The 25461-nt window shown below is 33.8% G+C and overlaps 3 protein-coding genes and 1 long non-coding RNA gene across 4 annotated transcripts; 1 reads left to right on the forward strand and 3 right to left on the reverse strand.

Moving 5' to 3' along the window:
- Positions 1 to 1441: 1441 nt before the first annotated feature.
- Positions 1442 to 3572, reverse strand: LOC11433108 (uncharacterized). The gene is made up of 3 exons (XR_003006562.2): positions 3393 to 3572; positions 2469 to 2536; positions 1442 to 1753 (listed from the first exon to the last, which is right to left on the reverse strand). It is a non-coding gene; the product is annotated as an uncharacterized lncRNA (long non-coding RNA).
- Positions 3573 to 4375: 803 nt separating this feature from the next.
- LOC11426640 (60S ribosomal protein L13-1) lies at positions 4376 to 7734 on the forward strand. The gene is made up of 5 exons (XM_003626102.4): positions 4376 to 4525; positions 4677 to 4797; positions 4889 to 5022; positions 6922 to 7080; positions 7217 to 7734. Exons 2-5 carry the CDS (start codon positions 4689 to 4691, stop codon positions 7436 to 7438), a joined length of 624 nt encoding a protein of 207 aa, XP_003626150.1. The 5' UTR covers positions 4376 to 4525; positions 4677 to 4688; the 3' UTR covers positions 7439 to 7734.
- A 1031-nt stretch (positions 7735 to 8765) lies between these two features.
- On the reverse strand, positions 8766 to 11400 carry LOC11435305 (glucan endo-1,3-beta-glucosidase 1). The gene is made up of 4 exons (XM_003626105.4): positions 10987 to 11400; positions 10241 to 10888; positions 10080 to 10143; positions 8766 to 9443 (listed from the first exon to the last, which is right to left on the reverse strand). Exons 1-4 carry the CDS (start codon positions 11045 to 11047, stop codon positions 9299 to 9301), a joined length of 918 nt encoding a protein of 305 aa, XP_003626153.1. The 5' UTR covers positions 11048 to 11400; the 3' UTR covers positions 8766 to 9298.
- A 1707-nt stretch (positions 11401 to 13107) lies between these two features.
- LOC11429763 (serine/threonine-protein kinase haspin homolog) lies at positions 13108 to 19123 on the reverse strand. The gene is made up of 14 exons (XM_003626106.4): positions 18523 to 19123; positions 18339 to 18431; positions 17875 to 17968; positions 17047 to 17666; positions 16279 to 16402; positions 15952 to 16061; positions 15546 to 15657; positions 15030 to 15122; positions 14876 to 14937; positions 14662 to 14795; positions 14505 to 14575; positions 14373 to 14425; positions 13819 to 13885; positions 13108 to 13461 (listed from the first exon to the last, which is right to left on the reverse strand). The coding sequence occupies exons 1-14, from the start codon at positions 18708 to 18710 to the stop codon at positions 13333 to 13335; spliced, it is 1950 nt and encodes a 649-aa protein (XP_003626154.1). The 5' UTR covers positions 18711 to 19123; the 3' UTR covers positions 13108 to 13332.
- Between the last annotated feature and the right edge of the window lie 6338 nt (positions 19124 to 25461).

Below are 25461 nucleotides of genomic sequence, written 5' to 3' on the forward strand. Positions count from 1 at the left end.
TAAATTACCAAAACAAAGTGATAGAACAGAGAAAATGATGTAGGTTCTGAAAGGTACTTTACCCTATTCATTAGGTTCTTTCTCTTCTCCTACAAATACACACGTCGACTACAACAGGGAAAATAATTACAAAACTACACCAATGAAATCAATTTTATTTTAAAAGGTAAAACTGGAACTTTGGGGTCAAAATATTAATGTAGGGTTGTGGGTATAACTTCCTAGAGAGAGCTGTCAATTGGGCTGGCCTAACCCAGCCAGCCTCAACCTGGTGACCCAACCTTTAGGCCCTTTCCTTTAAGAATCGATTTATCGAATAAACTCTAACATGGAAATTTTACCTTATACTCCTATGTATATACTTTCACCCTTACAAATCTTTGAAAAATCTAATTTTATCCTTTAACATTTTGCTGATTAATTTTCCACCCTCACTTTCAACATTTCACAAACTATGAGTTCACCCCACATTTTCCGATTTGTATTTTTCTCGAATCAGTATAAACGTTTTTTAATTAAACAAATTTTTGTAACATTCATGATTATATTTTTTAAATCTATACTAGAAGTCTCTACAAATTTTTTTCGGGGCATATGAAATTGGGAAAACTAAGGGCCTGTTTGAAACACTTTTTGTTTTTAGTTTTTAAAATATGTTTTAAAAATCAATTTTAGAAAAGTGATTTTAATAAGAGAAAAGGAAAAAACTTGTTTGGTAATGCGACTTTTCAAAACTGTTTTAGAAATGAAAAAATTAAAAAATCCGTTTGGTAACATAATTTTCAAAAACAATTTTAGAAAATAGAAAATTAGAAAACCTGTTTGGTAATCAAATTTTTTTAATTTATTTTTAATAACCTATATAAATTATATTACCCTTTATATAATTATTCTTTTCTTACAATTTTATCCTTAGTTACCAATCAAATTAAATTTCAAGTACTTTAGTTAAATGTAGAATTTAGTCACAAAATAAATTATTTTTTTAGATACGAAATCAAAATTTGTTCAAGCAATACAAAATTTAAAAATGTAAAACACATCAAAATATTATAGCATATTACTGTCGATAACATAAACATCAAATAACCAAACAACAGTTTGAAGCAACTATGACGAACATTATGACCAATTATGAATAAAAATGCAGCAACTTTCTCTTCAACAAGCACATCCCTTGAGTCCTATGAAGCCCAAATACTCTAAAACGGAGACGTACCCGTATCAGATACCGATACTTCACGGATATTCGAGGATACGTATTCACGAAGTATCGGAATTAATTATTTTAATTTTTTAAAAAATATTTTATCAGATACATATAAGATACTCCACGGATACGCAGAGATACATATAAGATATGATATGCATCATTAGAATTGTTTCCTGATGAACCACTTAAATTTATACTTTTCGTGGATGAAGGTAACGAGAGAGATGATTCAATTAATCATCATCAGATAAAATTTGTGTTGAGTTCTTGGAATTATGTTTTTCTCGACGTCCAGACATACGGAATTGTGACTTTTATAATATAATAATGAATAGTAATCATTTTCTTCACATATTTATACATATGAGTTTTAGTACCCATCCAAACTTCCTCTTCCTCTCATTAGTCATATGGCCATAAACATTTCCCTCCAATCAGGATCCTTAAACTTTTCCAAGGTTTTTTCATAGGCATCATGTGAAATGTCTTCTAGTTCATCTGAAATGTGTTCTAGTTCGTCTGAAATGTCTTCTAGTTCTTCTAGTTCATCAAAAGAAAATAAATAAATGAATAAGAAAGGCACAGTCTGCAATCAGAAATAATACAGTCAGCTTCAAAGAAACCTTCTTTGTTGTTATCAAATTTCATACTTCAATATAAAATATGTTTTCCCAAATACACCACCAGCTATACATATGAAGTTTCAAGCAATGTTCCTAAACATGTTTTCAAAAACAAACTTGTTCTACATACTTGCATGGATCAAAACAGAGCTAAATTTGAAGTGGCTAGAACCAAAAGTTATTAAAAAATAAAACCATAGAATGTATCACAGAAACTGCCATAGTCGAACATGGAATCCTCGCATTCATAAAATCCTATAACATAAGTTTTGCGAGACTCTGTGGCAGAATTTCATGATTAACAACTAGGTAAAACAGTTCAAAGTTCATAGAAAAGTTCATAGAATGTATCATAGAAACTTATGTTATACCTTAAATCAAATAGATATCATACATAGGTAAAACAGGATAAGCCACCCTCATGATTAACAACTAAAAAGGTTGCTAAAACAGATTAACAACTTCAAAGTTTCAAACCTTCGGCACATATCAGAATATATTAAAAAAGGAATGAGAATTTAGGCCACCCTCATGATAAGATGATGTATAGCATACGAAAACCAGTACACTTAAACACATGACGAAACCAATGATAACATGAAAAACGACGAATGAAAAAATGAATCACTTACAAGGATAGGATTCATTGATGGTCCGGTGTAAGCAGAACCGATGAGAATCATAGCTATAACATAAGTGTCTGTGTCACCAAAGTATAACATAAGTTTTGCGAAAAAAGTTCATAAATAGGAATCAATGTGCATACGAAAATAAGTGGGATGACAGGAATGGATGATGTAGGTACTGTGAAGGAACCAAGTTTAAGGTTCATTGCATTCCCTTGTTGTACTGAGAATGTTTGAAGTTGTGCTAAACATGTGTTCATTACAATTGTACTTGCCAATATAGGTAACATCCTTGTTAGGATTTTTACTTCTTCAACCTGTGTCACTTGTTAGGGTTCTTAGCTATCTTAAGTTGTCTTAAATCCTATAACAACTTATAGCAATTAGAAGAACAATTTAACGTTATTTTATCTTTTGCTATAAAAATAGCTTATGCAAGCTTATATATATGACAATTTTCATGAGTTGTTTTCAACTTATATTCACATAAGTTCTTAGTTCTTCAGTGTAGCTTATAAAAACAACTTATAGCAATTAGAAAAACAATTTAACGTTATTTTCTCTTTTGCTATAAACATAGCTTATGCAAGCTTATACATAAGTGCTTATTATGATAAGTGCTTTTGCTATAAGCTGCAAACATAAGTGCTTATCATGCTATAAGCTGCAAATAAGTTTTTTTTTTATCCAAACAGACACTTAATCCAGATCTACTTAACCAAAACAACGACATCAAAATCATAATCAAGCACAAATTTCGAACTCTACCACACAATCTCAAATTTAAAAATTAACCTAATATTGAAAATCATAGATATAAACGCCAATAAACACAGAATCAAGTAAAAAATCGCTACATTAGAAGCAAAATTCTGAATCAAAGAACAGAAATTAATTTAAAAATGAAAAAAATCAGGTGTGAGATGTAACTTGAAAAAACCGCAGAGAAGAAGAAGCGCGGTGGAGAATAAGAAGCGAGGTGTAGATCGAAGAAAAATCACGGCGAAGATCGGAGAAGAATCGCGGTGGAAATCACCATTTTCGCTTCTCAGTGTTCTCGCGTGAGTTTTTCTGCAAAATGAGTGATGATTTTTGATCCAATTTTTTTTGATAAAAAAATGAAAATACCCCTGGACTTCAAACATAATTACAATTTACAACTATGCCATTGAAGAAAACTGGCACTTCTCTCCGTGTTTTCCCTTTTCTTATTTTTACTCTATTTTAAAAACTTAAAACTAAAAATAAAAAAGCAAAACTCATTTTAGCTCTTTCACTGTTTTAGTTCTTAAAACTAAAAAACCCAAAACATTTTTAAAAAATTATATTTTAAAAATAGATAATCAAACAAATTTTTAATTTTTTAATTTTTAAAAACTAAAAAAGTGTTTCAAACATGCCCTAAATATGCCATTTCTGAAACTAGTTTTTTGAAAGAACGTAAAATGGAACATTAACAGGAAGTACATTAATAGGAAGTTCAAGAAACGATTGAATTGCAGAATAAAAGAAGACAAGATTAATAAAAAAAAACAAATAATTAGTAAAAAATAGAAAACAAATAAAAATAAAAAATATGTCAAAAAAAAGTAGATTCAATTGCAGCATGAATCGAAAATCTTGAAGGGAAGCAATCAAGTGTAATGCTGTAATGCTATGCAATCATTTTCCAGGATTCAATAGAGCAGAGAATCTGAAGCAGTGGTATTCCGGAAATTATAATTTTCTAAAACCAAGCAGTCGTAATCGATCATGGCAAACCCAGAAAATTGAGCAATTCTAATTTTCTAAATTCTAGCAGTTGTGAACGTTTTCCAGGAAACTAAATCAATGATTTAGATTTAGGGAACAAAATCGATTCTAATAAAAGAAAAACAAAATCGGAAGTGATGCTGGATTTTATTTTACATAAAAAGGGCAAATTAGTCAGTTTGTGTCCAAATGTTGGGGGGTAAAAGTATAATAAGTGCAGGGGTATGGGTATGTGGTATAACTTCCCCCTAACCCTATTCTAGTCTCCGTATTCTTCTCTTCAGTTGCTCCTGCTCGTGAAATCGCCGCAGGTACGGTACCTCACTCTCTCACCTTCTCCTTTCACATCCCAATCACTACTCTTGCTGCTTTTCTCATCGTAGATCTCAACTTTTTCTATACAATACTCGATTTCAATTAAACCTTTCTGATTTATTATTGTTTTTTGGTTGATATTCGAAGGTAAGGTGAAAAATGGTGAAGCATAACAATGTTATCCCTAACGAACACTTCCGCAAGCATTGGCAAAACTATGTCAAGACATGGTTTAACCAACCTGCAAGGAAGACAAGAAGACGCTTAGGTAGTAATTTTCTCTATAATTCTATTATTTTGATGTATTATTGTAAATTGAAAATAAAAATGTTAACTTTGATGGGTTTTTGCATTTTCAGCTCGTCAGAAGAAGGCGGTGAAGATTTTCCCAAGGCCTACTGCTGGACCTCTCAGGCCTATTGTTCATGGACAGACTCAGAAATACAATATGAAACTAAGGGCTGGTAAAGGGTTCTCCCTTGAGGAGTTGAAGGTAAAATCTGATTTTTGTTTTCGATGTAGTTTATTGAAAGTTTACGCAAACGTGGTTTTGATGCTATATAATTCTAGATATTTACTTTTGAAGATTTATTAAAGAAAATATATAGATGCTGTTGTTTTTGTTTACAAGAGAAGCTACTCAAAACAGCTTCACTTTGATTATTATGCTGTTGTTTATGTAATAAATGGATGAAAACTTTGGAAAGTGAATTTTTTACAAACAAGCTCTATGTGAAATTGTAGGAACTCTACCTGATGATATTATTATAATTTAAAAGATATAATCTAATCTTATTGGATAAAACTTGACGTGCCCTGTGTCCTGGCATTGATTATTAATATCACTATATAGAAACTGGTGTTCATTTGCCTATAGAATCAATTGATGGTTGGCATAGTATTTTCTGTTTGATGTACTTCTGCGTTTGCAATCCACATCAATACATGGAATTGCGTTTGCAAAATTCTCTCTTAATTCCAGGACAAACCTGTTGTCAAGTGGACGAACCTGTCCATATGGAGTATTTTTAACTATAGGATTGGCTAGCCAATTTAATTGAGTGTTTTTTAAGGCCCATGGCTGGCCTTAAATCATATGCCGTTTAGGAACCCCGACCGTTTTAGATCTATGCCCGGTTTTAAGAGTTTTTAGTTTTTATCCAGCATGACCATCAAAATCAGCGGCGAAGCTAACAATATTTTCATGAGGTGGTCACATATAAAGAATTATTTTTTAAACTAATCTAACCCAGTAGGCAAAAAAAAAAAAACCACAATAACTATTACTTATATAAAATGTTCTTCATAAAATATACACTTGATTCAACATGAACGGATTATACCAAAAAAATGCGGCAACAACAGATTGTACCAAAAAAGACACAGTAGAAAAACGGATTGTACCAAAAAAGCTACAACAAAAGAAATAAAAACTAATAGTAGCTATTTATGAAAATTGAACTCGGCGGCCCTTCAAAGACTCAAATTCATCCATAATTGCGTTGAGCTAAACTGACCTGCAATACTTTTTTTTTTTTTTTTTAATGTAAATAACCAAGCTATTTGAAAGAAAATCATCGCTCATTTTGTTTCTTTGTTTTGTCTTGAGATTTTTCATTGATGAGAAAACTCTCTATTGATTATGATACAAGATACTTGGTTGTATCAACTGAATACAAAACATGTACAAGGCTAAGTTGAGTAACTTGCACTACAAGCCTCTAACTAACTAACTAACGAGTTAGTTACCAAGTAACTAACCAACAAACATAGTTGGATTTATCCACAACAATTATTTATTATTTATCTCTTTTGGGTGTTAGTCTTCCGGTTCCTATACGACATGATTAAATAATTTGAAGTTCGACCGGAAGCTAAATAAAGATGGAAAAAATTATTTCACTTAAAATAAAACTTGGGGTAGCCAAATATATATTATTGGGGGTAGCTAAATATAAAAATATACCTACTCGCTAAAAAAAAATAAAAAAAATTGTGGTAGCCATGGCTACCTCCCCCTTGTACTAGCAACCGCCCCTGATCAAAATCTACTTTAGTTGTTACAGTACAATTATACTTATGATATTACACCAATCTCCAATGTATGTAGGTGAACCTCCTTGTATAATCCATGATTTCTGTGCTTATACACCACTGAAAACACTAATCATATTATAGACAGTTTGAGACTGAGTTCTCCGAATATTCCCAGCTGTCACCTGTTTCATATTCAATTCTGTCTAATTTTTGGTTCAAGATGATAAATGAGTAAAAGACCTTAGTTTGAGTGCATCTAGTATAGAGTATAACTATGTATTGTACTTTGATGTTCTGCTTTTTTACTTTACCTTTTCAATGGTTTATTTCTTATTTCTTCTATTTTATAATGTAGTCTGCAGGTATTCCCAAAAAGCTTGCTCCAACTATTGGCATTTCTGTCGATCATCGCCGCAAGAACCGATCATTGGAAGGTCTGCAAGCCAACGTGCAGAGGCTGAAGACATACAAGGCCAAGTTGGTTGTCTTCCCAAGACGTGCACGCAAGGTCAAGGTAATGCAAATTGCGGCTATATTCTTTTAATATATGACCTTTTCCTTAATTTTGGTACTGTCATTGCTAATAAATTTGAAAAAGAAAAAGTTGTGCATTATTCTTAATTTCTTACGGCCCTGTTTTTTATTTCCAGGCTGGTGATTCCACTCCTGAGGAACTAGCAAATGCTACACAGGTTCAAGGTTCATACTTACCAATTGTGAGGGAGAAGCCATCTGTGGAGCTTGTTAAGATTACAGATGAAATGAAGGCATTTAAGGCTTATTACAAGCTTCGTCTTGAGCGAACAAACAAACGCCATTTGGGTGCCAGACTGAAGAGGGCTGCTGAGGCAGAGAAGGAAGACAAGAAGTGAAAACTTCAGGAAGTCTGAGTTCCTAATTTACCCTTATGATAGTTCTTGCAAGACAATTTTTGTTTGAGATTTCGTTAAAAGAATTTGCTTAGTCTAAGACATAGATCACCGTTGCTGTTATTTTGTGAACTATTGCTATTCAAGTTTGTTGGTTTAACTAGCATTCTTGTCAGATTAGCATGTTTTATTTTTCATGGGATACTATCAAGTCTTTTTCCAGACAAAAATCTTGGAAGGGTTGGTAATTTTGCTAGTATTGTCATAACTAGTAATAGTGAATTATATATTGCTTAATATATTAGTGGTTTTAAATAACACATTTTTTTTTTGTTAAAAAAAACATCACACTTCTTTCTTGATTATGGATTTTTTTTTTTCTTTTTATTTGAATCTGAAGTCAAGTTTCTTAGGCCAGATAAATCTCTGTTTGTATTTTGACATCTCTTCGATACAAGTTTTGATTGTGTTGTTTTAAAGGTGTCATCTATGTTTATTGTTTCTCATGGTCAGCCCATCTTTGAATCAAACTTGGGTGTTATAACTTGCTGTTGTGAAATTGCATTGGATTGGAAAATTAAGCAGTACCGTAATTTTCCAGATCATGCGAACATGACTTTATGACTGCGTTATTGTGCTTGATTTGAATAATAAGTTCGATCATACATGGATTATCTGGTTTTAAAGCGAACTCAGTGCTACTCACTACATATGAATATAAGTTCGATCAGTAATTTCTTTCACTCGTTAAGTTTTTTGTTTCAGTACTTGTTTTAATCTTAATCAAAATAAAAAAGTATTACTTTTTTTAATACAAATTTTTACCAGCTAAAACACTGTTAAGGTATATAACTTTATGTTCAAATATGCGCATGTTGAACCGTACTGACTTTTTGTTGTTGTTGAGAGATGACAGATTCTTTTTTGTAAATGGTGGGATCCCTTTCCAGACCCTGCTTATGCAGGAGCTTTAGTGCACGGGTTGCCCTTTTTTATACGTATGGCATGCTTAAATATAGTAAACTACGTATGGTTTCTTCTATTTGTGCAGCTTTTACATTTTTGAAGTCAAATGCTTTGATAATTTTTAACCTGAATTTGTAATTTGCAAAACACAATTACAAATGAGATTTGGTTTCATCATTCGAAACAAAAGCATATTTGTGAATAAACAGGGAAAATCAAATCTAGCAACAAATTTACTGTCAATGGCAATTTTTGTAAAGGAATATAGGATATTGGTCTAACACAATATGCAGTAATACTGACAGCATTGAAATAGAAAATGCATGCATTTAAACTGTTTCTGATTTTGCGAAAATGAAAGGCATGATGTAAAATCGTAGTGGTCTGATACAGTTTGTAGTGATGATTCAGAAGTCTTCCAAATTTTACCAACACCATAGTTGTTGATTTACATATGATTATAATAACAACAGTGACATCATTTCTTAACTCATCTTAATCTAGACAAGCTCTCATACTAGTCTCTTTCTCATGATATGAAATTGTTCTCTTGACCATCTACTAGTTAGTACCATGATTTAAACTCTACCAGTACCCACATAACTTATTTTCTTGAATAACAGTCTATATGCAAATTAATTTCCAAAACAAACAATGCACACACTGATCTACATAAAGTCCTAAACTACTCCAGTTCCTGAATCTGATTATAACCAAGAGGTCCTCAGTTATTTCTGCTGTTGAAGTTCTTTCTTTCACTTAAGCTTGAGTAAACAGATCAAGGAACACATTCAGCTATCATCGCCACAAACTCTCCCTACTACTCTACTGTCTTTCTACACCTGCGTGTAGAATTGTATAACAAACTACGGCGAGGAGATAGAGCATGGAAGCTAACTATGGGCTCATGCCGAGTCTTCCACCGACCAATAATGTCACCACAACCATGCAGCTCAGCAAAGGTCTCAGACCAGTTGAATGAGAGGAATCCAATGGAGAGCTTTGAGGTCCAAACCCTACTGGAGATGAGGTAGTACTAGAGCTGCAAATAAAGACGACCGTGATTAATACTCCGTTGTTCCATATCTATTGATGTTTTAAGCTTAGTGTACACATATTAAGAAATAAAAATTCAACTTACACTTGATAAGTGAGTCTGTTTGGGACTGGTTAATTTGAATTGATCTACTGAGATAAGCAATTCTGAGACTGTTTGAAACATGGACATAAGTTGTTTTCAACTTATTTTCACAAGGCCACCAGGATAGCCTATGAAAAGTGAAAACAACTTATAGATTATATGAAAACAAGTTGACTTTATTTTATCTTTTGGTATAGAAATAGCTTATAAATAAGCACCTATGCTATAAGTGCTTAATAGCATAAGGACTTAATTAAGCTCTTAATCCAAAGAAGGTCTAAATTAGGCTTATTTATCCCTAGTATCTGTCATTGATTGCACTACATATTTTTAAGTTTTCTTTCCATCTACAGTTTGTTACAAGAAAAACATTGATTAGGCCTTAAATTTCTAAAACATAATAGTTTTGAAATAAACCTATAAATCTAAAACATCCATAGATATTTGAATAGAGTTAAGTATCTTATAGGATTAAAAAGGATTCAAAGAATTTTTGCATAATGAAATGAAAGCTTTCCCTTCACGGTTCTGACTTACCCGCCGGATGCGCCTGCGCCAGCTCCTCCTCCTGAAGATGATGGGAAGATGCAGGTACCAGAACCTAGTCACAATTCAAAAGAGAGTTCATCAAAACATATCTTAAAATTTCATCAAGCATAATATGAAAAATTAGGATATAAAACTATTAAAGATCTTACTAGGATTAGTGTTAGTGATGGTAGCAACCCCTCCAAAGTCACAGCTTGTTGCAGCAGGATTCTTTACATAGTAGCTGTTGAATGCAAAAGAAGCATGGTTTTGAAGTGAATTTGGATTGTAACAGATACCACCTTGGTTTATTTGTGAACAATCAGTTCCTTTTGTTCCACAAGCATAGTCCAATGCTGTTTGAAGTGTAGATTGTGGTGTTCCAGGTTTAGCCACACACCAGCTACCTCCTGAAGAAGATGGAGGACTTGTGCTTGAAGGTGGAGGATTTGTGACAGGAACAGTTCCTGTTCCTCCTGATAATGGTGATGGTGGTGGATAAGAATTCACTGGTGTTGTTCCTCCTGGAACAGTTATAGGTGTAACAGGTACCGGTGAATTTGCTGGATTTGTTGGTGATAATGGAACAGATGGTGGAGTAGTAGAAGGAACTGTGACAGGTGTTGCACCTGGATTTGTTGGAGAAACTGTTGTGACAGGATTGGTTGAAGGAACAGTGATGATTGTTGGTGCTGGGTTTGTGTCTTGAAGTTTTCTCCCAATCTTGTGATTTGTAACAAGAAACTGAATCTGAGACTTTGAGATCTTGCTTTTTTGAAGGAATCTTGCTCCAGAAAAAGTTGAAAATGCATTGGTTCCTGAAAAGAATTTGAAAGTAGCATAATTAGAGTGTAAAAACAGCATTAAACAAGGTTCACAAGAAGAATAATGATTGATTAGTGATTAGATTACTTACCAGAACAGAAGAAAATGAGAAAAGATAGGAACAAGAGGCAAGTAGAAGCTTCATTGGCCATGATGAAAGAAATAGTGTTTCTGGAATTTAGAATGGAGCTGTTGGAATGTTAGTGTGATTTATGATGTAGATGATGCAAATGCTTTTAAAAACTTAGCATAGAATAGAACATGACAGAATTTTTTTTAAAGGCCTATCCTTGAACTAAAGGTATAAAGGTTAGGTAAAACAAGAAGTGAGAAATGAGAGAATGAAAACGATGTTTTATGTTGTAAAATGACAAAGAAAAATATGTTTCTTTGATACTAAGGAAATGTTTTTGGTCTGGTTTTTTTCACAGTACCATTTGCACAAAGAAGCAAAATCAAAATGGCTTTATTGTTTCCTTCTTTGTATTTTCTAAAGCTTTAATACTCCTTTATACAAAGTGCATTATCTAGCTGCTTCTCTTTATATAGTTGACACAAATTAATCATGTGCATTGAATTGAACAGATGTTGGTCTACGAGGGACTGGGACACACATGCCTGTTTTTTTTCTCTGTTGAGCACAGAAACCACTTTGTGGCTTATGGTTAATGGTTAATGTTGAGATTTTTTTTGAGTTGCGGTATTTCAACAACCATTTGAGTAACAACTTTTGTGATGACCACTAATTTACAAAGGAAAGTAGATAGTGACACGGAACCCAAAGTAATAGAGAAATAAAGTAAAAAAATAATGTGAGTATGAGAGATAAAGTTGTCACATATATTGTCACAAAATGGTTGTCAAAATATCATTTCTCTTTTTTATATATTTAAGGCTTAATTACACTTTTGGTCCTTGCATTTTGACCAGCTGAAAATGGTCATGCCTCTTTCAAATCGAACAAAACCGTCCCTAAACTATCATGTTTTTTTGCAGTTTTAGTCTTACCTCTTATTCTCTGCGTTTCTGGAGTTGAAAATAAGAGGTAGAACTAAAACTGCAAAAAAACATGATAGTTTAGGACGATTTTGTTCGATTTAAAAGAGGCAGAACCATACGAGACCACTTAATATTTAATATAGAGTATGCACACATAACTATGTTATGTGCCGTTGGATTCCCTTCTGACCCAGTCATGAATGATTACTGGCTAATGTACCAACCTTATGAACAAAGTGGTGGCACGTGTTGAATTAAGACAAAAAGTAAATAAATTCTATTTTGGGGTAATCCTACTCAATAAGAATATGAAATTTAAACTTTTTTTTAGGGATATATGAAATTTAAACTGTTTGTCAAAAAAATGAAAAATTAAACTCTTGAATAATTTGTAATAATAGTTTCGCCATTTTGTATACTGATTTATTTCTTAAATGTCTCACTTGAGTGATATAGAAAACATATAATATAGAAAAAGTAGAAAAGAAAAAGATATGTAATGGGGCGGTGTGGTGATAAAGGAAAAACAAGATAAAAATAAAATAAAATTGGAGAAAGTTTCTATTTTAGAAAATAATTTAATTGAATGATGAGACCTTGATTCATTATAGCATGTGCATTGGTGTCGGTTTAAAGTATCTATTGAGGATTCGATCGAAAAGTAGACAATAATAACTATTGAGGATCTAGTTTGGTCGACATAAAAAAAATAAAAAATAAAAAGTCATATTCGCTCAGCAATCAGTAATTTGCTAACTAGTTCTTGACTTCTTGCTGTCCAAGGGGGTCAATATAGCAAAATTATTTAGAACTAAACTGGTAATATATCATTTTTCTTTCTATCTAAGATGATAAAAATCTTCTACCAAAAATGCATATTGAACGGGGACGACCCACGTGGAATATTCTATTCTACATTTCTGGGGCTGCTCCTTCTAAAAAAAAAAGTGCTACTAGCCGAAAGCAAAGCAAGTGATGGAACCAATGTAGTGGTATATGTATCAATCAAAAGGGTCCACTGAATCCTATAAAACACAGAACAAGGGCAACTATCCATGAATCGTTTTCCTCTTGAGTTAAGCAATTGAAATTGTATGATTATTAAGAAATAAGCCACCACATCTACAAGTCAAGAAAGAAAACCAAGCAAAAGTATTGTCTGAGGGATATCAACACATTCCTACATTAGTTGTAAATATATAATGCCAACTAATTAATAAAGGGAAAAAAACATGAATGAAATACATTTTTTAACACATTCCTACATTAGTTGAAATTTAAATTAATCCCAGTAAATTATGTTGATCCCGTATAAGTTTAAAACCAGGGATGCATATATACAAAAAGATGAGCTAGAAATCTAACAAGTTAACAAAAAAATCACCAGCTCTACTAACTCCTGTCATAATTAACAAGTAAATAGCAGCAGTTTATCTTGTTAAGCCATGTCAGACTCAACAAACATGTTGGTGAAGAAAGGATCAAGAATTGCTTCCTTGGCCGAAGCATACTTGTCAAGACGTTTCTTCAAGGAGCGTAGATCTCTCTCATCCTTTGAAGTTCGTTCCTGCAAATGCAATAACAATTGTTCATTATACACTGCCTTCTTTTTGCTCAATCATTTGCTATCATCAGAAATCAGTTCAGCCACTCTGTTGAGCGACATTGTTTAGTTAATTTAAGACTAGTTTATGAGCACCCAAAAACTTTATTAAACTATCAGAAGACTGATTTTTTCATCATTAACTAATATAACAGAATCATATATTGAAAACGAGTAATGCAAAGTTGTATAACATCAAAATCATGCATGGCATGATTAAGAGTGTTATATCTAAACCTGAAAATTGCAATTCCAAAATGTTCATAGGGAAAATAAGCAAAACAAGCATCATATGGTTTGCTAAAAATAGACAAGACTTACAAATGATTTCTTCGTGAGGAGTATGTCTACCAAGTAGACCAACCATAACACATTTGTTTTAGGGAAACTGCAGATTTGAAAAAGCAACGGAAATTTAGTTTCTGAGAAATACAAAAAACAATAAAGAACATTGCAAATTCTAAACCAAGACTAATGCCAACAATGTGTCGAATATTATAATATCAAAGCAAATTATCATATTGTTGTCGAATAATTCTTGAATCAGTTGAATGGCATGTAAAAATTTTGGTACACAACCAAAAATTTCCATGCAGACAGAATGTCAAAAGAGGGGATTTATCGTCTACAAGGAAGACTTGACTTGAGAAGAATCCCATGTGTACAAGACTACAGTCTACATATACACCACATAGGTATATTCTTTCCCAGAATAGTACAACAAAGAGGTATTTTACACTTAATCACTCTTTTATGTTCAAATGAACAATCCACACGCACGCACACAAAATGGGACTATTATAACCAAGCATTCAAACTATTGTTATCCAAGTAGGGTGAAAACTGGCTATAATAAATAAATATGAGAATCTAACCTTCCTTCCCACCAATCTTCAGTCACCGCCTTCATCCTCCGATATGTTTCCGACTATACATGCGAATGTAATAGTTAGATCCATTAATTCAATCAGATATAACTTTTACAACCCAAAATAAGCATTTCCTACCTGTTTGTCTCCTTTTGGGCCTTTAAATAGGTCAGGATCGGAGGAAAGATCTAAGAACAGTATGCTACCACCTGTGTAAATATGACAGCAGTTAATCATAGCAAGTGACAAATTTAAGGCCCAATAGCATACCTAAACCAAGAATTCCAGCGCTCACCTGTGCTTATTCTTGATAGAGTGAAGTCAATAATAGATATTATTAATCCATACGTTTCGACTAACAAGTTTTTGCCGTCAAGAGTGAACTGCAACGTTGCAGAATCATCACTTCGGCTGACAAGTATATTTCCCCTAACCAATTGAATATTCATAAATTAGTAATCTTACAAATACAAGGATTGCATATATAACGTCATTACATGAACACCCACCAGTGAAGATCTCGATGTTCAAATTCAAATGCAGACTCAGCCACAGCAAGCCCAGCTGCAACCTGTATTTTACAATGGAAATCAAAATAAATAATCCGTCATTAAGCTGCAAGCACTTGACAGGTACAGTAATAATATAACATGTAATACATACCTGAACCAGTAAAGTCCTTGCCTCGTCAATATTAAGGAGCACAAAACTTTCAAGATCCTTGCCCCCATGTTGTTGTACGAAGACCATGTAACACTAAATGTGACCATAAGTTAGTATACTAATGCACATTAAACTGTTAAATGCAAATATTCTTGCTTGGAAAATGTAGTCGCTAGGGCCCACTTTGGTTCCTAATTTACATTAAAAAAAGTTCTGACAAACTTGAATATATTTGAGGTGCAAAAACAGATTTCAACGACGAGAAGCTATTATATAGAAGACTTATAGTCATTGTAATATTTTATTTTTCTCGTCCCGTAATATAAATGTGATGACAAGTTTATCCACACTGGCTCTTAATCTATAGAATAATGGATTATTCGGTAAATACAAAAAATATAGTGAGCAACCAAAGAGCATCCTCATGTCTATTCGTTCAAAACAATATATTACGGCAAGTGAAATTTAAATTAGAAATACACACAAGTCCATAATCAACACGGTAAATCAGGAAACCTGTTGCTCTGGAAACTCCTTTGGGTGATCATTCTCTGAATTATGCTTGCGATCCCAATCTTCCCATGCTCGAATCAGGTCCGCATCATAAAGACCTTGGCACACCCTAAATCTGTCACAGAAGACGAACCACATATAGATGAGACCATAGTACTTATAGGCAAATGAGTAAAAATTTGTGCTCGGGGCATATAGAGCAAAACAACTTTTAAGCTATGCATTATGGAGAAGGCTCTTCTAACCATCACATTTCTATAGTCACCCATGCCGCAATGGCAAAAGTACAAACCCAATGGTGGAAAAGTCAAAAATTATGGTTAGTGGTAAAATTGGAAACAAAATTTTAGTTTTCCCATAGAAAATGGTTTTGATCAGCACCTTAAAATTATTTAAGTCAGATACTCACTCTATGGATTCTATGAATGTTCTGCATAGATTATTAGAAACTCCATCACTTCCTCTTAATTGATTAAGAGTTTGGCTAAGAAACACCTCCTCCAGCAATTCTACCGATCTCTGTAGTACATAAAGCCACATAGTTCATTAACATAACAATACTAGTAGTTTACCTGTGATCACAACATCCAAGATCCAACCACTTTAATCAAATTTAACAATGTATTGATCAAGATGTTTCATCAAATATTCTAACTGAATTAGGGTAAACATAGTTTTATTTAAAAAATCCCTCTTGGGGACAATAATATTACGATATATTACAAATTACAATTACCTTTTGGACTTCTCCATTCACTCTGAAGTCCCCATCAAAAGGAACTATTTTGCATACACAATTCCCAACCTTAAAAGCCTCTCCATATGTTCCTTCACCAACTTTCACAACTGTTTCTGAACCACTGGAAAACGAAAAATGGCTTTCCTATATGAATGAAGACAAAGAATAATAATAAAAACAAACAAAAAATACTTAGGATGGAAGAAAAAATGGGATTTATAGCATTCTTAATTACAATTAAGGAACTTCTCAATTGAAAATGACTAAAGTGGATCTAGTACACTAGATTTGAGGTGCTTTGCATGATTTCAATGAGTGTATTTTCAACTCGCCAAGGGCAATAATGCACACGAATGAACCTTGCACCTTAATGGAAATTACACAAACAGGAAAAATTAAAAACAAATTAAGATCTGTAAAACAGTCCCCCTGTGATCTTGAAGGGGAAAAATGAAATTTATTTCCAGTTTAACAGCTGATGCGTCATCAGAAAACTGTAATGGACATAAAGGAAAATTATATTCACCTAATTAGTTACCCGAACATCAAATCAACTTTGTAATGTCATGTACCAATATTATATTGTAGACAAAATTGTCATGAAACTGAAAACTAATAATAAGAATACCAAGCACCAAAAAAAAGCATCTATTGTGTGCGTGGCATAGGAAGTAGAAAAAAATTGTCTCTCTAAGCACTAACTTACATAAACCTTTGTAGCCCAAAAACCAAGATTAAACCATTACTAGGAAACAAGAAACATACCTATACCGAGAAAACAGATCCTCTAACATGGATGGTGCAGACTGCCCACAAGTTTCTAATAGAACAGCAAACGAATTATTATGGTCATCAAATGAGGATGATGTTGATGTCAGAGAAAGTTTCTTTACACCAGCTTCAATATCTTCGCAGCTTTCACTCCTAATAAGAATTGCATCGTTTGAACTTCTAGTTTCTCTGGTTTTTAAATTCTGTAATTGTGAATTGCTTAGCTCACTTTGATCCATTGATCTCAATCTGAAGTCTGAAGAACTGTGATCAAGATCATAAATAGTTTCGAATTCCATTTCACTTCGATCCAATGATCTCAATCTGAAATCTGAATCATTGCGATCATAAATGGTTTCTAATTTCATTGTTGGGGTGTCAAGGATCTTGGATAGTGTGCTAGAGGGACCGCTTCTGGGGTTTAATCTTCTGGCATGTAACCATTTTTCTAATCTGGAGCATATTGATGGTAATGGGACATCATCCGTCACATTGCCAGCAATCCATGAGCCAACTTTTTTCGGAGAGGGACTCTCCTCCATCAACTCAAAAGCATCAACCTCTTGAAAGTACAATCTCTCCTTATCAAAATTTGCAGGTTTAGCATTATTTCCCTATATATACCAAACCAACAAATAACAATAAACAAATAGTTTAAGACTTCAAAAGTAGAATAGCGTGGATTTGGATATCATCTTACATAATTGTTCTAAATGAGAAGAAATTCATAGTTGTTAAATTCCTCAGAAAAACTAAGATTATTAATTGGAAAACCAGATGCAGAATATAAAGTTAGAAAAGCGTAAGGTAACAAAAGCATACTTTGGGATGAGTAGGTGGTTTGCCTTTTCTTCGGTCTTTCTTTAGCTCAGGTCGGTAAACCAAAGAAGCACCAACTGCTATACTTGTCCTCCCTCTGTTGAAAGGAATTTCCAATAAATTAGAAAGAAAAACAAGAAATAGAGCGAACAAGTTTGGTTCCACAATGAGAAAAACTGATTTTGAATTTAAAATTGATTTCAGTTAAGATAGAGTTTTGAATGAAAAGTGTTTTTGTTTGTATAGATATCTACAGAAGTAAGTTGAACAATAGTTTGAAGTGCAAAATTCATATTTGGAATCAAAAGCTACAAATCATAGCTTCAACCTAAAATCAATTCTACTGGAAAAACATCCAAACATGTTAAAACAATTGTGCACCTCCAAAAGTGGAACAAGCATACACATTCAACAATTGAAATGGGGTTTACTGAAAAATAGGAACTTTTTATAAATTGAGAACAAACCTGGTAGAGAGAGAGCGTTTCCAACTAACTCTCTTAATTGGGTCAGCGAAACTCACTCGACTTGGACGCCGGGGAATATCATGGGAGTTTTTTCTGCAAAAATGAAAAGCAAAAACAGTTTCATAACCCTAAAATAAAATAAAAAACAGTGAAGAAGAGGAAGAATGAGGAGTTAGTTACTAACGAGTTAACATTATTTGGGTCATTGCGAGGTTTTCTTCTGCGGAAAACGATGTCGATTTGATTATCGTAGTGTTGGTTTTCTTCGGCGACGATTTGTGACCATAAATCAAGGGAAGTGGGTGGTGGTGGAGGGTTCTCAAAGTTGGAAGCCGTGCTTTTACTGCTGCTGCTCATTGATGACGATGACATGACATGACATCCGGTTTGAAAGGAACGATACCTGGCTGGGCTGGCGGGAATACAACTCAACGGTCAAACTCTTTGTTCTGCTTGGCAAAAGCAATTTCAAGGTGTTTGGTTCTCCACCAACACTCAACGCCGTCGTACGTTTGTATTTCCAAACTCAATTTTTATAGAATCGATTCTCTCTGCCGTGAAAGTAGACACCCTCATTTGTCTCTTCTACCCTTAAATCTTATCACTTTCTTTCAAATTTCTGTTTATATTTGACAATTAATCCTCCAATTACATGACAAATCAGTTGATTGTTGTATGTGTTATTGCAGAAATCTCAGGCAAAGTTGAAGAAGACACTGTTGAGGATGGAAGAAACGGTGGTTTTTGTTGCGACTGTTTGATTTTTTGGTGCCTATCAAAAAGCCTTTTTTAATGGCACTATATAACTAATAGTTTTTTAATAATCTTTTTTCGTAGAACTTTTTTTAATAATCTTTACACAGTTGTATTAAACTTAAACATATAATTAAATAACTAACTAACAATGGAAATGCACTACAAAACGTAAAAATGGAAATAAGTTTGTAGGAAAAAAATAAAAATAAAATAGATAAAATCTGTTTTAAATGCACATAAAGGAAAAAACCCATTTTGGTCATTTTCATAACTAAAAGCAATTTTGACACAAGATAAACATCTTTCATACTCCCTCCGTCCCAAATTGTACGACGTTTTGGACATTTCACACATATTAAGAAATATAATTAATATTGTGTAAGAAAGAGATATTATGAGTTGTTTTACAAAATTGTCCTCAATAAATGATATGGGAAAGATACAATGAAAGAATTGAAAGAAGAGAGTAATAAATAGTTAAGGATATAATAGGAAAAGTAATATTAATTTTTCATTGGTATTGTAAAGCGACATACAATTTGGAACAAATATTTTTTCTAAAGTGACATACAATTTGGGACGGAGGGAGTATAAATCACTTCTATCGAAAATGTATCCAAACATAAATCACATTTCATTCAACTCACTTTTGATCGAAATCAATTCAATCAAAATCAATTTTTGTCACCGTGTAACCAAACATACGCGAATAAGATATTATTGGAACTTGCACCGTTAATTATTAGTATTTTTTTTTTAAATGCACCGTTAAATTAATGTCTTTCTAAATATTTATTTTTCATATTTCTTTTAGGAAATTTATTTTTCGTTTTTTATCTTTTTAATAAGTTTTTTTTTCTTAACCAAAATTTATTAGATAAAGAGAGAAGTGCATATCATACTTATTTCTAATAGCAATAACATTGCTAAAAATTTATTAGATAAAGAGAGAAGTAATGTTGGAGACAAAGTATATATACCTCGATTATCATTATCACCTTCCGACGTCCGAATTCCTTTCAAATTTTAAAGAAGGTAATTTTTTATTTCTGTGTCATTTGCAATGACTATCAACAAAAGTCAAGGGCAATCACTCGGACATGTTGGTGTATACCTACCAACGCCTGTATTTTCTCATGGACAGTTATATGTAGCTGTTTCAAGAGTTACGTCAAGACAAGGGCTCAAGATACTTATAACTGATGAAGAAAATGAATATACGGATGAGACGTTTAACGTAGTATACGAATAAGTTTTTCGAAATGTAAGGGTATGATTGCGTTGTAATCTATGTTGTTTTGACTATCTCAAACTTTTCGAAATAGTGTTTTTCACCCTGTAATATAGGCCATTTCCGGTTATTGTCCCTATAAAATTTTCGGTTTGAATTGCATCCTTGTAAAACTTTTTTTTTTCCATAAAACACCCCTCCCCCATCCAACTCAGCAAATTCGCTTCCGTGGCGCTGATTTAACATTTTATTTATTTTTTATTTATTTTTAATTGGCCATGTGTAAAAAATATATCCACATCAGATTTTATTTTATTTTTCGATTTTTTTAATTTTTGAAAAAAAAACTTAATATTTTTATGATTTTTTTTATTTTTTAAATATTTTAAAAATAAAATCTGATGTGGATATATTTTTTACACATGGCCAATTAAAAAAAATGTCAAATCAGCGCCACGTAAGCGAATTTGCAGAGTTGGATGGGGTAGGGGTGTTTTCCCGAAAAAAAAAGTTTTACAAGGATGCAATTTTAACCGAAAATTTTATAGGAGCGAAAACCAAAAATATCCTATATTACAGGGGTGAAAAACACTATTAACCCATTATTATTTTTTATTAGTAATACAATAGTATCCAAACATTTGATAGTTTTGGTGTATCAGTTTATTATTTTTGTCAAAATTATATATTATAACTTGTCGGCGTTCTAGTTTCTAATAGCAATAGCATTGCTAACAATTTGTGCCAACCCTAATTCTGATAGTTTTGGCTCCAAATTATTTTGGCGGTTGTTGGATGCATCTGTGTAGATCTCCATTTAATCCATTTGTTCCCAATCAGTTCAGATTCAAATGCTATTAGTAAATGTTGTTCCATTTCCTATGTCATTTACAACCTTTACTCTCTCTATCCCTCTTTTTTTTCTCTCTCTATCGGAAGAAGCTTCTTCCTCTTGTTATTAAGCTTTTACTGTAGAATTGGATACTGGTTAATTGACTTGAAATGTAATTAAATACAAGAGGAAGTAACTGAAAGCTAGAAAATAAAGGAACCACTAATCCCACGTTTGACAATTCCTAATAACATGGGATTCTCCTAAGGAATAAGTAAAAGCAACAGTATTCCTTACAAGTAGGAATTTATTAAGGAAACAAACTACTAAAAACTCAACACCCTCCCTTAAACTGAATCATATCTATGAATCAGTTTAAAACTAAACTTGAACAAACTCCAAGTAAAGCTCGCAGCTTCACAAAAGCTTCTAACTTTAGAGACTTGGTCATGATATCTGCCACTTGGTCTTCACTTCGACAATATACCAAATCTATGGTTCTGTCAGTAACAAGATCACGAAGAAAATGATATCGCACATCTATGTGTTTACTTCTCCCATGTAAAACTGGGTTCTTGGAGAGTTTGATAGTTGAACTATTATCACAGTGAATCACAGTTGGCCTCTCTTGATAAAAATGTAACTCTTCAAGAATTCTTCTTAGCCAAATTGCTTGGCATGCTGAAGTTGCTGCAGCTATGAACTCCGCTTCAGTTGTGGATAAAGTAACAACTTGTTGCTTCTTTGATGCCCATGATACAGCAGCTGATCCCATCATAAACACATGACCTGATGTACTTCGCCTATCATCCAAATCACCCGCATAATCGCTATCCGTGAAACCGGTCAAAACAGATCCTCCATTTTTCTTATAGAAAATACCAAAATCTATTGTTCCTTTCAAGTAACGAAACACCCTTTTTGCAGCTTTGAGATGCAACTCTGTTGGTCTTTCCATATACCTACTAATCAGACACACAGCATACATTATATCAGGCCTAGTGGCTGTCAAGTACATTAAACTTCCAACAATTTGTTTGAAGTAAGTACTGTCAACCCTCTCCCCATCAAGATCACTTGAGAGTTTCAAACCTGGTTCAGTTGGAGTCCCAACTGGATTACAATTCTCCATGTGAAATCTCTCCAAAACCTCTTGAGCATATTTCTTTTGCCCAATAAACAAACCAGCACCTGTTTGCACTACTTCTATACCAAGAAAATATTTCATTTTTCCTAAATCGGTCATGTCAAAATCAGCCATCATAGAATTCTTAAAATCAGAAAACATAGCCTCATCATTACCGGTGAAAATAAGATCATCAACATATAAGCAAACTATCAATATTTTACCTCCTTCTCCGGTTTTGATGAACAAAGTATGCTCATATGGGCATTTTATGAAACCTGCCTTCTCAAAGTGATCTTCTATACGCCTATACCAAGCTCGAGGTGCCTGCTTTAGACCATATAAGGCCTTCTTCAATTTGTAAACTTTATGTTCGTTACCTTTTACCACGTAACCAGGAGGTTGCTCAATGTAAACTTGCTCAAGTAGTTCACCATTAAGGAAGGCGGACTTTACATCAAGTTGGAATATAGGCCATGAGTTTTGTGCAGCTAATGATACCACCAATCGAATTGTATCTTGTCTTGCTACAGGGGCAAAAACTTCTTGATAATCAACTCCATGCTCTTGCTTGTAGCCTTTCACAACCAGCCTTGCTTTAAATTTGTCGATTTCTCCCTTTTCATTCAGCTTTGTCTTATAAACCCACTTCACACCAATGCTTTTTTGTCCTTTAGGAAGATCAGTTAACTCCCAAGTCTTATTCCTCTCTATGGCTTCAATTTCTGAATCCATGGCTTTTTTCCATTTTTCTTCTTTCACTGCTTCTGCGAACAATATAGGATCGGAACCTGCAAATAAAGAAAAATGTGCAGTAGCATCCTCATCAGATAATTCATCGCCACTCACATAATCTATCATCCAAGCTGGCCTTGTCCTTTGTCGTGGTGGTTCTGAAACAGATGGCTGATCTTCATTTGGAATTGAGACACTTGATGAAGGATTTGGCGAAATTTCTCCAAGGGACTGAGTAGGAAGCTGCAATTCTGATTCGGACTCTTGACTTTTCTCGCCATCTTCTTCAACATCAATTAAAGTTTGTTGCTGCTCGGTGATGCTCCAATCCCATTTATATTCTTCATCAAAGAGAACATCTCGACTGATGATTATTTTCTCAGTAATGGGATTATATAACTTGTACGCCTTGGATTCTTCACTAACCCCAATAAAAACACATTTCACACTCTTATCGTCAAGTTTTGTTCTCTTTTCATTTGGAACATGTGCATACGCTCTACATCCAAAAACTCTAAAGTGATCAACTGATGGCCTGACTTCGCTCCAAGCTTCTTGAGGTGTTATGTTTTTCACAGCAAGGGTAGGACTTCGATTGAGTACATGAACGCTCCAATTGACTGCTTCTGCCCAGAAAGTCTTTGGAATACCCCTTTTCACCATCATGCTTCGCACCATGTTCATAATCGTCCGATTCTTTCTTTCAGCCACGCCGTTTTGTTGTGGTGTGTATGCAGCAGTAAGCTGCCTCCGTATTCCATGCGATTCACAGAAACTTGCAAAGTTATGTGAGTTAAATTCACCGCCGCGATCTGTGCGAAGGATCTGAATGTACTTTCCAGACTCTTTTTCAACTCGAGCTTTAAAGCTTTTAAAAACCATAAAAGCTTCAGATTTCTCTTGCAAAAAATAAACCCATGTTTTTCGACTATAATCATCTATGAAGGTAATGAAGTACCTTTTGTTTCCATTCGAGGTTGGATTGATTGGTCCACAGATGTCTGAATGCAACAACTGTAGACGTTGCTCAGCTCTCCATGCTTTCCCTCGCGGGAAAGAGTCGCGATGTTGTTTACCAACAATGCAGTCTTCACACATTTCTATAGGATTGTTGATATTGGGCAGTCCTTCCACCATGTTCTTCTCATATAGTGTTTTTAAGCCTTTAAAACTCAAATGACCATAACGCAGATGCCATAACCATGTTGGATCTTGCCCTCTTGTCGACAAACACTTTTGAACACTATGCTGAATGTGTAGAGGGAACATACGATTGGATGTCATTTCTGCTTCAGCTATCAGACCCTTCTCTGGATGTTGAATTTGACACCTACTTCGTTGGATGATGATGATGTAACCTTTTTCTTGCAGTTGTCCCAGACTGATGAGATTGCTTTTCAAATCTGGGATATAAAACACACTAGAAATTGTATGCACAATGTTGTTTTTCATATGGAGTTTAATATCCCCTTTTCCCATGACAGAAATGCAAGAATTATTACCAAGCTTTACAGTTTCTCTAAATGTTTCATCCAAATCATAAAACAAAGATTTGTTTCCACACATGTGATTGCTGCAGCCCGAATCTAAATACCAAGTATTACCTAGTGAATTGTTCTTGTCAATGTAAGCCATCAAGAGCAACTCTTCTTCAGTTTCAGAAAAATTTACCTTGGTTTCCTTCTCTTTGTCTGGGCATTCATATTGATAATGGCCATTCTTGTGACAATGATAACACTCCACCCTTGCCATGTCAAATCGGGCTCCTTGATTGTAATGTTGACGTCCTCTACCTCTGCCTCTTCCTCGAAATCCCCCACGTCCTCTTCCTGGAGAAATGGTTCCTTCATGAGCAGTGACTTTCAAGGCTTGCTCCTCCACATCATATCTAGTCATCCTTTGCTCATGAACTAGCAACGAGCTTTGCAACTCATCAATCGAAAGACTATCAATGTCATTCGATTCTTCAATGGAACACACCACATAGTCAAACTTGTGTGTCATTGAGCGAAGGATTTTCTCAATGACTGCAACATCATCCAATTTGTCTCCATTAATGCGCATCTTATTTGCAATTGACAATGTTCTTGAAAAATAATCATTGACTGATTCTCCTTCCTTCATGTGAAGAATTTCAAACTCTTTGCGAAGAGCTTGGAGTTGTGCACGTTTTACCCGTGCAGAGCCTTGGTACTTCTTCTTCATTGAATCCCAAATGTCTTTAGCGGTGTCCTTCTTTAGGATGGTCTCCAGTACAGCACGATCTATTGCTTGAAACAAATAATTCTTTGCCTTCAAATCATTCAATCTCTGATCTTTCAACACCTTTTTCTGTGCTTCTGTCAAAGTGGATTCATCTGCAGGTTCAGTGATGCCATTTTCCACAAGAATCCAATACTCTTTGGATCGCAGAAAATTTTCCATCAACATACTCCAATGATCA

The sequence above is a fragment of the Medicago truncatula genome, chromosome 7, assembly GCF_003473485.1.
Source record: "Medicago truncatula cultivar Jemalong A17 chromosome 7, MtrunA17r5.0-ANR, whole genome shotgun sequence".
NCBI lineage: Eukaryota > Viridiplantae > Streptophyta > Magnoliopsida > Fabales > Fabaceae > Medicago > Medicago truncatula.